Source organism: Tachypleus tridentatus, unplaced genomic scaffold (genome assembly GCF_004210375.1).
Source record: "Tachypleus tridentatus isolate NWPU-2018 unplaced genomic scaffold, ASM421037v1 Hic_cluster_2, whole genome shotgun sequence".
Taxonomy (NCBI): Eukaryota; Metazoa; Arthropoda; class Merostomata; order Xiphosura; family Limulidae; genus Tachypleus; species Tachypleus tridentatus.
The window spans coordinates 30,671,297-30,684,149 of NW_027467782.1; the positions used below are offsets into that span (position 1 = coordinate 30,671,297).

The 12,853-nt window shown below is 33.5% G+C and overlaps 1 protein-coding gene across 4 annotated transcripts; it reads left to right on the top strand.

Annotated features, from left to right (window-relative positions):
* The first annotated feature begins 250 nt into the window (after nt 1-250).
* LOC143242829 (nonsense-mediated mRNA decay factor SMG5-like) lies at nt 251-8,040 on the top strand. Of its 4 annotated transcripts, none has more exons than XM_076486376.1 (6): nt 251-318; nt 544-682; nt 3,409-3,555; nt 4,182-4,246; nt 4,523-4,679; nt 7,212-8,040. In XM_076486376.1, the coding sequence occupies exons 4-6, from the start codon at nt 4,214-4,216 to the stop codon at nt 7,370-7,372; spliced, it is 351 nt and encodes a 116-aa protein (XP_076342491.1). In that variant the 5' UTR covers nt 251-318; nt 544-682; nt 3,409-3,555; nt 4,182-4,213; the 3' UTR covers nt 7,373-8,040. The 4 variants fall into 4 exon arrangements, with proteins under 4 accessions (XP_076342491.1, XP_076342494.1, XP_076342490.1 ...); XM_076486379.1 differs by having other exon boundaries at nt 3,409-3,540; XM_076486375.1 differs by having other exon boundaries at nt 3,427-3,555.
* The last annotated feature ends 4,813 nt before the right edge of the window (nt 8,041-12,853 follow it).

Consider the following 12,853-nt stretch of genomic DNA (forward strand, 5'->3'; position numbering starts at 1 on the left):
TGTAAAGTATAAAATCAGTGGCCTTTTAATCATTTCAAACCAGTTCATGTGTTTGGTCGAATAAACGCACGACAAAAAATTTGTCATTATCAATTGCTAACTAATTTCTGTGTGTTATGAAAACAATGATTCAGGTCATTCTGAGTCAGACTTAGAAGAACAGCAGTGACACAGCTAGTTGCACCAGTGGTAGTGTGACTGAGCATGTAGTCGAAGAAGAAGAGTTGAGTGACTACGGTGAGCACAGTGGACTTAGCGTTGAGAGTGTCACGAGCACTGCTGTTGACTGCAATGGAGGACTAGAAGAAAATTTGACTAGTAATAAGGCAGTTCTGCAAAATGGACTTGATTGTATTAGCATTAAAAGTAAAATTTTGTTACATAGTGTTATTTTATGCTCAGATTGATAAAAATAAGTGTCTGGTATTTCAGTTTTAAACATTTTTGTTTTGTATAATATTTTAATATGATGAATGTTTTTGTCAGTCTTTCGATATAGTCAACACCAAAATATCTTTTTGAGTATTATCATCCTAAATATAGGTCTCTAGTGGAACAGGAATTGACACCCTCAGTAGTTGAAGTCATTAAAATCATCAACCAAGAAGGACTTTTGCCGGGTATCAAAGTTGTTGCTGATTGGCTAATCATCAATAGTGACATTATTGTAACTTATGGAGAGGTGATTAAAGCTGTTTCTTTGTTTGTTTAAATTCTGGTATATTTATGTTAAATTGTAATTTTTTCTGGAGTGTTATTATCTTACTACAAGTTATTTTAAACTGTGGTATTCATATATGATATCACTATTTTTGCTTTAAATAACCAATTTGTTCTGGCATTTGATTTATATAAATATGTATGACTAATTGCTATTTGATCATTTGATATCGTATGGTAATTTTTATATGGAATCAAACTTTTGATATGCACTGCTGGCCAAAACCTTAAAGTCAGTGAACATGAAAAAATATGCATTTTGCATTGTTAGACTCAACCACTTATTTGAGTCGAGCTTTGAAAGATGAAAATAAGAAAAGGGAAAATAAAAAATAAAAAACTTTTCAGCATTTAATAGGAAAATGTGAACACTATGAAATTAGCCTAAATACTAGCTGGTCAAAAGTTTAAGACCATACAGAAACGAAGCGTTAATCGGTAAACACGTAATGAAATTTAGTGATTTGTGTTCAAGCATTAGCGTTGTCAACATCTCCCACTGACATCTCCTGTGTTACATTGGGTAAAAACATGGCAAAGGCTAAAAAGTTGACAGAGTTTGAACTTGGCAGAATTGTTGAGCTGCAAAAGCAAGGTCTCTCTTGATGTTGCAAATTTCTTAAAAGACCCTGAAAGATATGGAACGAGAATTTCAAGTGGTTGGGCCATGAAAATTTCACCGGTGTTGAGTAGTGTTGATGCAGAATGTAGATCAAGAACAATAAGATGGCATCTGTGAGAGAAAGGCTTTGAAAACTGTAAACGTCTTCAAAGGCCATGCCTCCTTCCACACCATGAAACAGCTCAGTTAAACTTTGCTGAGAAGCACCAAACATGGGACCTAGAAAAGTGGAAGAAGGTTTTGTTCTCTGATGAGAAAAGATTTTACCTGGATGGTCCAGATGGCTTCCAACGTTACTAGCACGATAAGGATATCCTGGGGTACTTTCTCCTTCCAGTATTATACAGGGCATCAAACAGCAGCTGGTTACATTGGCATGTTGGAGAGAGCATCCTTATTGACTGAAGGCCCTTACTTTGTGAAAATGACTGGATCTTTCTCAAGAACAATGCTGCAATCCACAATGCCCACAGCACAAAGGACTGTTTCATGATGAATAACGTGATTCTTTTGGATCATCCAGCGTGTTTGCTCAAACTGAATCCCATTCAAAATGTTTGGGGGTGGATAGCAAGGTCTTTGATGTGAAAGAATTAGCAAAAGTATAATATTACTACAAATATATAGACAGACAGACCAACACCTGGTAGTTGTTGTGAACTTACTGGACTGCTTTAAGTTGCTGTAAGTTTAATGCTTGGTATTTTCTGATGCTAGTCCTCCAAGTGTTCAAGGTTTTGTCTGGAATGGACCAGAATGGAAACAAACACAGCCTTTGCCAGAGGACTTTACCCTACGTGGGCTAGCCCCACTTGAGAATTTTCACCTTCAGTTGGAATTTGATACATCCTATGGACTTAGTTCGAAAGAAGCTAGTAATTGTTGATTTAAGTCAAATTAAATTACGTGATTTATTTGCTTACATATATAATAAAAACTCTGAATATGCAAAAGAAGTAATCTAGTAAAAGAAGAAAACTATCACATTTTGACATAATAACTTTCTACAATATAAATATTTATCTCTGCTTAGTTTTTTTGTTGTAGTTATTTGAATTTTAAAAGAAGTTCTATATGTGGAATTCTGACTAACCAGTTGTTATTTCATCTAGAAACAGTTGAATATGTAGCTTTTTTTGTATTACATGGTTGATCTTTATATTATAAATAATTATTATGTTACTGTGTAGTAAATTAAAACTTTATTGGATGATAAAACTTAAGTTTTTTTACAAATAATTTAGTGCACTTACCCCTGTCACAACTCACATTTCATCCTTCCATAACTTAGAAATAACAACGTGATTTTTTGTTCAGGCAAATGTTTCAACATTTTTCTGCAGATGTTCTTCAGGTAAGTAGCTTATGGGATGTATGTGTGGAAGGCTGTAAGCTTACAACTGTAAAAAGTGATATATTACAACAGTCTCTCTGTGATAACTTATAGTTGTTTGGCTCTGTTTCTTTGTTGTTGTTTTCCTGAATTACACGTTGTACTCAAGTTTAGTGATTGCATAAAGGCTTCTACAAGTCATTATATGCTAGTGGTTTATGTCTATTTAATTTGTGTAACGAGAGTGATGTAAGATTGTGGGATATAACACTGGAACATTCATTGTAACTGAACAATGTCATATATATGTTGTTACTGCCTTCATTCTGTGTAAACATAGTTACTTTTGTTACTTCAGTATCCAAACTTTTGTCATGAGAACACTGAAACTGGCCAGTTTAGATAAAATGCTTGTGTTTAATTTTTTTTTGCTCTCCAGCTTTCATTAGTTCTCTTAACTTTTTTACAATCATTTTGTGTGTTGTAATAATTAATATTTATTTACCTGTTAGATATCAGTGGATATGTATTCTGGAATTTCATATTATACCACTAATATGTAGACTTTTTGAGGGAAAAAAAAAGTTTATAAATTAATGTACACAATATTAATGAGATTGTTCAAAAGTGTTAAGTTGAATTTTGTGTTAATCAAGATTTGATTTTCTCACACAAGTGTATTAGCTAAAATGCATACATAAACATTTGTTTTTTTTGCTTGTGGTGTTACTAGGTTTTTCTCCACATACAGTGTCTTCACAATTTTGGCCAGTTATTAGCTAGGCTCCCAAAGACAGGAGTCAGTTTTAACTCTGAAAAAGAATGCTTTACTGCAAGTAGCACAGAAAAAAGTTTCAGTGGAGCTGTAAGTACTGAGGCTGTAAGTTTATAACAATCTAAATGTTATTGTGTTATTGACTAGTTACTGGTGTCCATCTCTTTTTCATAACTGTTTCTTTGTACACTTCTCCTTTTGTTCTTTTTTTCTGTTTCTGTTATAAGCATTAGTGATAAACCAAAAATTTGAATTTGATGCCGACTGAAGAAATGTGTAAATATTATGATAAGACAGTTAAAGAGTAAGTGAATATTTGTTTGAAACTTCCTGATGAAACCATAAACAACAGAAGAGTTTTGGAGAAAGAAAACTAACACTGGAAGTTTTTGTCTGACTTGTATGCACCATTATTCCAAAAACTGAATTGTGAATTTTTTATTAACTTTAGAGAAGTATTGAATTAATTTCATACTTCTGTTTTATGTCATTACACAAGAAGAAACCTTGCACTAATTACTAAATGATATATATGTATATATATAAATGTATGTGTGTGTGTGTATAGTTTCTAGGCAAAGATGAGACTTGTTTAGTTTAGTGCCTGGGTTTTAACAAGCAGAATAAATTACTTTGTTTTTTTATTTAACCTGTTAAATTTTATTCAGGTATTTGTTGTTTTCAAGAGTATTTTTTAGTGTTAATCTTTTGAATTAATTATATTTCTCAAGGAGTTGAGCAACCTGTAGGTCAAAGAAAACAGATGATGTGGAACATGGCTCATCTGTGGTTGAAGGTAGGAATGTTGTGAAAAATATATTGTCATGACTCTATAGTATTATTAGAAATATAAATATATGTTAACTGTCTTATGTTGTATAAAGCATATCAGTTTATGATGTCAATTTATTTTTATATATTTTTTGTTCTTGTTTGCAAATTCTACTTGACTAATATTTTAATGTTAGTGAATTTTCCTTTAGTATACAAATTTTTTAAATGATGAAACATATCAGTAATATTTTTTGATTCATATGTCTAATATTTCACTGATATGGGTATGTGGATCTAGGCTGAAGTGAATGATTTGGAATCTAAAGTGAAAGGAGGAGGATTTCCCCAACTTTCCCCTTATCTGGTTCCTGACATTAGCTCCTTCTGTCAACATTTGGCATTGTCAAAGCAGCTGAGATTATCCAAGAGATTTGTTATTGTTGTGCCATCTGTTGGTAAGTACATTCAGTAGCACAGTTTACTTTTACTATTAGTTTTTGCTTCATAATTAACAAATAAAACTGAAGGTTATAGATACTCTTGTTGAGTCAAGTTACTCAGCACAATATGAAAGTCAAACATAGAAAATTGTGTTATTCCCTTCTTACTCAGAGAGGTTGTTCCACTATAATTACTTCTAGAACCTTCTAAATGTGTATTGAAAGTTTTTTATACAAATTTGTATTTCATCTGCTATTTTCTCAATTTTTAACACTATATGGGTGCTGTCTGTTTGACTGGCCTTGTAACCAACACAACAAAACATGATATCTTAATTATCCTTTCCTTCTTTTTAGGATGACTGCAGATTTCAGCAGAAAATTACAATTATTTATCCTAAATGGCAACAAGCTTGTAACAGTGTACTTCTGTTTTTAATTTTGTTGTTTTGTTTCTCTTTTATTCATGCTTCATTATAATCTATAGTAACAAAGTGCAGGGAATTTATTTTAAAAACAATTAGGATATGTCACCTATCATCTAACAACATATATTCTTTGTGCATTCCTCAAGGCAACAAAATTCCCATTTACCTTTTTTTTTTAATCTAATCTATTAAATTTTTAATTTGTACATTTTAGGACTTTTTGGTTAAAGTTTACACATCTATAAAAAAAAATAACATGTTAAAGAAAAAATTCAACACTTCAGGATTGAAACCTTTTTGATCTTGGAAGCTGATCTTCATCGAACCTAAGTTGGTTGTCCCAAAAATAATTGTATAATTTTCAAATACTCATTTTGGAAATAAAGTTCAAAGAGTAAACCAGAATTACTCATACTTATCTTTCTTTCTAACTTACCTACTTATGAAAAGGTTTAAAACATTTCATTACCTAGTGGAATACTGATATCCTTTTACTAAAATGAAACAAAGACATTACAGTCACGTAGGTCATAGAATGGCTTTTTTATTGGTCATAAATATGTAATGTTAACAAGAAAGCATGAGTAAATAAATAATTTAGAAAGAGATCAGACATTCTTATTTTAGTTTCTGGCCTGTTAGTATCTGTAATCAGAGTACCTAATTATGAAATATTGTAACACTTAAAGGGAAGAAAGAAAGCTTAAAACAAGCCTCCATGGGAGTGTACTTGTAATTCCAGTTCAGATTTAACACAAAGCTATCTGGTTGGTGAGTGCATGGCCATCCTATTTTATCAATGTTGATTTCATTTATTGTTCATGGAAGGTGATCCACTATCTTCTCATAATTCTGAAAGTGAAGTGGTCCTATTCTAGGTCCTTGGTTGAGCACAGGTACCATGGAGGCATCCTGATGGATGGGTTCTATATATATATATATTTATAACCATTCTGTTCAAAATACAGCAATGGTGTAAAGAGTATACCATCCCTTAAATTGAGTGGCATCATAGAATTAAACATCTAAATGCAGTTCTCCTCTTCAATTGGATGTGCTCATCCTATCCTCATGCAGATGTTTGAATCCTGCAGGCTGGTTTTTGAATATCAAGAGAGCCAATCAACTTTAGTCCTCACACAGGTTTGGGGTTGTCCATCTGTCTCCCTTGATTCTTCCTTCTGTGAATTGGGTAATGGAAAGTAAGCAGTATATTTCTGTTTCTGTCTTGGGCACTCCCTCATTCTCTCATGAGATATGGATGTTACTGACCTTTGAATGTTTTGGCACAGTCCTACAGTGACAGGAATTTATTGCTTGCAGTGAGCTTCCAGCAAATACAGGATGACACATTTCCAGATTTCTGGGTCAATCCTGTATCATGCCCTGGAGTCTGTGTTTGCCTCACATCCATGATTTTAGGGCCTGAAATGACTGTGATGATCCTTGCCTTACCTTCAAGCAAATGTCAGTACCCAGCGAGGAGGTTTTAGATGTGGTTAACATGATAAATATGAGTTGGTTACGTTTGTGTCTGACATCTTAATTAGATGAACACAATCCTCCTATGGCAGTTCCTGGAGGGGGCATATAGATACAAGCCAACTTTAGTTGAAACTGGCAAAAAGTGTATGTAGAATAAACAGACATACAAGTGAATCACACTTCTGCTTTATATATTTATATTAATAATATTTTAATATAATAGCCTACATTTAATCCTGATGTTAAGGTTAGCAGTTTAATTTTTAACATTTCTAACAAAGGTGAAGAATTGCATATTGTGTTACATAATCTAACAGCTGTTCAGTTTTTAATTAAATTATAATAAATGGTTTCAGCTTGAGTTTTGAGTTAAAAGTTCAAATATGTCTTATGAGAGAAGCGTAAGGTAAAAATTATTTTCAAACTTTCTTCACTAAAGAAAGTTTGAAATACGTTTTCTCTATTTTATTAAGCTTATGATATATATAAGAAGATTGTGATAGTAAACATATATACTGTTACTTTATAAATTGGGAGACTACTGTCAGGCAATATTTTCTGAAGATGGACTTCTATGAAGCATGTGTTATGAGTACTAATGAACAAGAAGGGACATGTGTTGTTCACTTTCTAGGGTATGGTAATGAGGAAGAAGTTTGGATTGGAGATCTTCTTGCATCTCAAGGAAAGCATGCAAGAGCACAGCAGGAACTTGCAGCCCAAGGTTATTTTGTTGATAACATTGATGTGGAGGTAAAATATGCATACTCAGTCAGTAATTTAAGACTTGTATAACATTATACATTTATATATATTTATTATATTGACCTTTAAGTCATTGCTAACCTACATCACAGAAGCTACAAGGATGCAGCACATGTGCACCCATCTTACTGTATCCAAGAGCATAAAACTGACCTTTAGTCATCACAAAGTTACCTATCTTGGCTGAGCTTTAGTGGGCTAGTATTTTCAGTTATATATGTATTATCATTACTACAATTAACAAATATGTTTTTAAACTTATTTCTTTTGTAAAATATAGAACTGTAAATAAAGAAGTAAAGCAAACAATTATCTCTTCCAGTTACAACCTTTGTACTCAGTTGCTCTTTGCCTTATGTTGCTAATATTTAAGAAACTTCACACGTGGAAGATGAGAAATTAAATAATTTTTAAAGGTTTTATATATATACGTTTGAATAACCAAAAATTTATAAATTACTATATTGATACCATTATAATTTATCAAGTGTAGTAACTAAGCTGTATTTGGGTCTTAAAGAATATGAAATTTCAAACGGGCTAAAGACCCAACTTACCAGCACAAAGTAATACTTTAAAATGGTTGAGAAAACCACTTGAGGGATATTTTAAGCTTTTGATTGGTTATTCACAAGATGTAAGTGCATATAAGGACCTGTTTTCAAAAATGGGAAGAAGTGAGTAGAGCCACTGTGTTTAATTCAGTATATGAATGATATATCAACAAATAGAAAAGATAGGAGGTTCTTATTTCATATTCTAGCTTCTCAGTATTAGTAATTTGAGTTCCTAATTTGTACAAAACAATAAGCTTCGTACTTGGACACCCAATCTGAACCAATGCTGCATTTAACGTACCTTGTGACACACAGAAATCAATGTTTAAAAGTGTTTTTTTAATATTTATTTTTAAATTAAGAAATAGAATAATGTATAATATGAAAATTTACAGTATAATCTACAATTTGATACCAAACATAATGACATAAATTCATAAAATAGTATTATAGTATTAAAGCAGTATTATAATTGCCTGAGAACAAGCTATTTTTTTTATGTAATATATTGTAATGAATATATGTGTGTCCATGAAAGATATCATAAGTGAATGTTTTAAAAGTATTGCATGGTATTGTAAACAGTATAAATACAAAAATGCTTTGTTTCTAAACTCTGCCACAGTGATTTTGTATCTAAACTTTATGTAGTATTTGTCAACCTTGACTGTGTTCTTTAGGTTTATTCCCATTTTGTTTACAACTATTTAGTCTTAGTGCCAATGGAAGTAGACAGCTTTTATGTCACTAGTTGCTCCACACATTTTTATTTTTGTGTGTTTTATCTTGTACAAAATAATACTTTTTCAAGAATTGAAAGAAATCCTTTAATTATTGCACAGAATAAGTTTTTTCCTTCAGATAACTTAATACTTGCATGTTAAAATTTTAAATATTTAGTATTGTACTTAAAGCTGGTAGAAGTATGTGTAACATTATTCTAAAACTGAAATCTATAAAGCTATAAAATTAATGATAATTATTGAATTATAATTTCAAATACTAAAGATTACTTGTAGTAACATCATTCTTTCAAAGAGGTAACTGCTAAAATTATACTTCTAGTTTCATTTTAAAGGTATTTTAGTTTAAAAAATAAAATTGTGTTCTATTCACCAGGGCCTGGCATGGCCGCGTGTTAAGGCATGTGACTCGTAATCTGAGGGTTGCGGGTTCGCATCCCCATCGCGCCAAACATGCTCGCCATTTCAGCTGTGGGGGCATTATAATGTTACGGTCAATCCCACTATTCATTGGTAAAAGAGTAGCCCAAGAGTTGGCAGTGGGTGGTGATGACTAGCTGCCTTCCCTCTCGTCTTACACTGCTAAATTAGGGACGGCTAGCACAGATAGACCTCGAGTAGTTTTGTGTGAAATTCAAAAACAAAACAATCTTTTCACCAGAAAGAGTTATTACCTGAGTGTGCACTTCAGTGTAAGTTCCTGAGCATGCTGCAGGCCTCTAACAAAGCTCTCATTCCTACATCTATTAATGTGCATTGTACCAGTCTGTTGTTTCATCATTATTAAACCATAGCCCCCCAGCAGTAGGAGGGTGACACATCTTTTATGTGTAGTAGTCACCACAAACACAAGTGTAGTCTTTCCTTTCTTCATTATCAAGTAGAATAATACTAAGTTTAAACTTAACAGTTAGAACTTTCATTTGAATTATGTTGATTTTGATTTTCTTTTAATTCACCTTTTATTGTTAGGGGAAACATGTCCTACTACCTGTTATTGTTATTTAATCCAATGTACAAGTTTCATCCAGTAATCTTCAAGGTCATTATTAGATCTATGGCTATTGCCATACTTGTTTTAGTGTATTTCTAATTATTGCCGTTATTTTCTTTCTTTATGATTTAAGAAAGAGGACTATCATAATATGAGCTTCATGTTTTCAACTGAATGTTCCCACATTAATGATATCCTTCAAGGTTTTTAAAACTCTTTTACAGAAGTCATACTATACTGTAATGACAACTGCAGACAATGATCAGTGATACTGCCATTGTGCACAATTTGGCTGGTTTGATTCTTATCTCTGATATAGGATACTAACTACACTTGCTTTAACTTCTCATTGAAGTTCTACTTTTGTCTTTCTATGCTTGGGATTTACAGTTATGTGTCTTTTGTTTTCTCTTTCTGCAGTTAATTTCTGCTAAATCTTGAACACCTGCATGGTCCTCTTTCACCTGATACTTTGAGTCTAGAGATATATTTTTCTTACATTTTTCTTTCAATCTACCCTTTTTCACCGTATTTCAATTTCTTTTTTGTTCTTCTGCTCCTTTTATCCATCATGACCCTTCCAGCTTTTGTGAGGCAGCTTGCACATATTTGTTTTCCACTTTGCTCTGGGTTTTCTTCCATTTGTTCCATTTAGTTGGATATTTTTTTGGACTGCTCCTTATTAGGTTGCTTTATTTTCTGTTTAACCCTTATCCAGGACTTCTGTCTTGGGTCCTTGTGATATGGTGTTTGGGTTTTGTGTTTTTTTTAATTGTTGGTATCTTTAGCTGATGATGCAGTTCTTCAGCAGTGTTTGTATTCACCAGATTTTTATTTTATATGTCTATATATATTGTTTTTTTGGAGTGATCCTCCTCTTTCTCTCTTGTCCTCTTCTTACTATTAACTATCTCCTTAAGCCATGGAGGCAATTCATTCCTGAGCTACTTGTTGACTTTAGTCCTGTAAAACTTTTCCATTGGTGAATCCCTTTGCTACATCCCATGAAGCTCTGTAGGTTCTTTCTCAGAGGTTTTTCCTTCCATCTTTTACTCTGCACCTCTCCTATTGAATAGGCTGTGAGGTAATTCCTCTGCTTCATTCTAGAGTTCTACTTCTGTATTTTTTTATCATTCCAATGAAGGCAGAAGGCTATTAGTCTGTCCCACTTAACCCAATTTTGGTCTTTCTTTGGTCAGTTTTCTCATCATGATGGATAACTTCCACATCTTGATTTGTATACATATTTTTGCTTCCTTTGATTTACCTCAGTGATCAAATATTTGATTCTCAATAGTTCCTTTTAAGTTGGTTATGGCCCAGACTTTTTTTTCTCCGAGGTCATATTCTTGAAGCCTATTATATCACTAATCTATAGACACTTGGTCTCCACTTACCACACCGAGTGTGGCTTACTTGTTTTGACTTCCTTTTCCTTCAGGAGTAGTCTCATTTCAATCTCAACCCTCCTCTAACTACATTCGTGGAGAAGGCACAGCCTACATTTTTTGTCTTTGTCACTTGGAGGTTTTTGATACCAGGACTCTTGTTTCCTTTGTTTCCTGCATGAGTTATTTTGAGGATTCCCTCTCTCTTGAATCTTTTGTTCCTCTTAGATTTGCCCATACACATTTCCTTCAGTAGTTTATGATCTGTCAATGCAGGTATCAGTTGATCTCACATGGCCCTGGATACCCTTTTTTTCCCCATTTATACAGACTTGCATATGATTGAGCCTTTCAGATCTCAGATCAGTGACTGTGTGCTCCTTCTGCATATAAATGTGAGTTTCTGTATCTTTGGTGACTGTAGGTGGTACTTAGTGCTTAACACTCGCCAGTTCTGTAACAACACCTTTCAGCTGCTTCTGTTCCAATGAGGTACAGCTCTGGATGGCTGATCCATTTCTGATGCCAAGGGCAAGGTTTCTCTGGTTCTATATTTTTGAGCTTGTCTCTCCTCACAGTCTAACCTTCATTTTCTGTCTCATCTGTTTGGTATTTTTATTGTGATCCATTCAAAAACATCTGTTGTTCCCTCCCCCATTGTGGAAGTACTCACTCTCAGAACTTCTTTTGTCTTGGTACTGGTCTTTCTCATATAAGATCATGATCATCAGATTTAGTTACTTATGAATCATGTCTTGAAAACTTAAGCTTAGGTGATAGAAGAACAACTCTCCTAGATCTGGTACCTTTACATACAGTGGTTTCTCTATCTTCTGGTATTTGTAGTGGATTTTTCTCTCACTTTGACCTCCTATCATTACTGCCTTTCCACTCACTTTACTTTCAATCTCAGATACTATAGGATGTGATACAATAGTGTCCCATCACATACACCACAGTAACGTTTCATGTATCCTGGCTTTTGTCTCCCTCTTTTTGTCAGTTTCCACTCCACAGAACAACTCTCTCCCAGATTTGGAACCTATCCATACAGTGGTTTCTCTATCTTCTGGACTGCTTGTTTGTTTTTTCTTTGTTTTTTTCTGGTCTTATAACTACCTTATTCAACATATATATATTATCCAGACAGTGGGATGTACCAATAAGCAGTTGGTGTGTAACAGGAAATACTTACCCAAAATATGCATTCAATGGGTAGCATGGAAAATGTTAAGCCATCTGCCTCTGCTTATTGCCTGCTGTTGATATGGAGTTTTATACAAGACCAGCCAATCATTAATTGACAAAAATGTAAAACAAATTGACAGTCAGGGGGTGTCTATACATAAACACCTGGTGTCTTTAGTTGTAGTAACCTTTGTGCTGTCTCTAAGTAATGGACATAATTCCAGGTGATTGTGTCTGATGACAGTGGTCCATTCACATCTTCAGTATTCTCCCATGCAAATTTCTCTCTTCCCTATTTCTTATAGTACACTTGTTTTGTTTTGTTTCTTTTTTGAGGGGTGGCTTTGCTTCATTAGTTACAAGCTGCTGAGGAAGTAGATATGGAGAATTTCTCATTTGGTGATGTGATTGCTGTCTCCTGAATGTGCTCAATTCCATTCTGTTGAGTGTAGGGCAGTGGTTTCCTGAAGGTGTATAGGGCATATGTTCTTCACCAGTCATACACTATATCATGAGTAAATCCATTGCAATGCTGCTCACCTCCCTGGTTGAGATCTCTCATTTTACCATCAACTGGATGCCAATTCATAGAGACTGATTTTGGATTAGAGATGGACCAACTAACAGAAGTTTATATACAT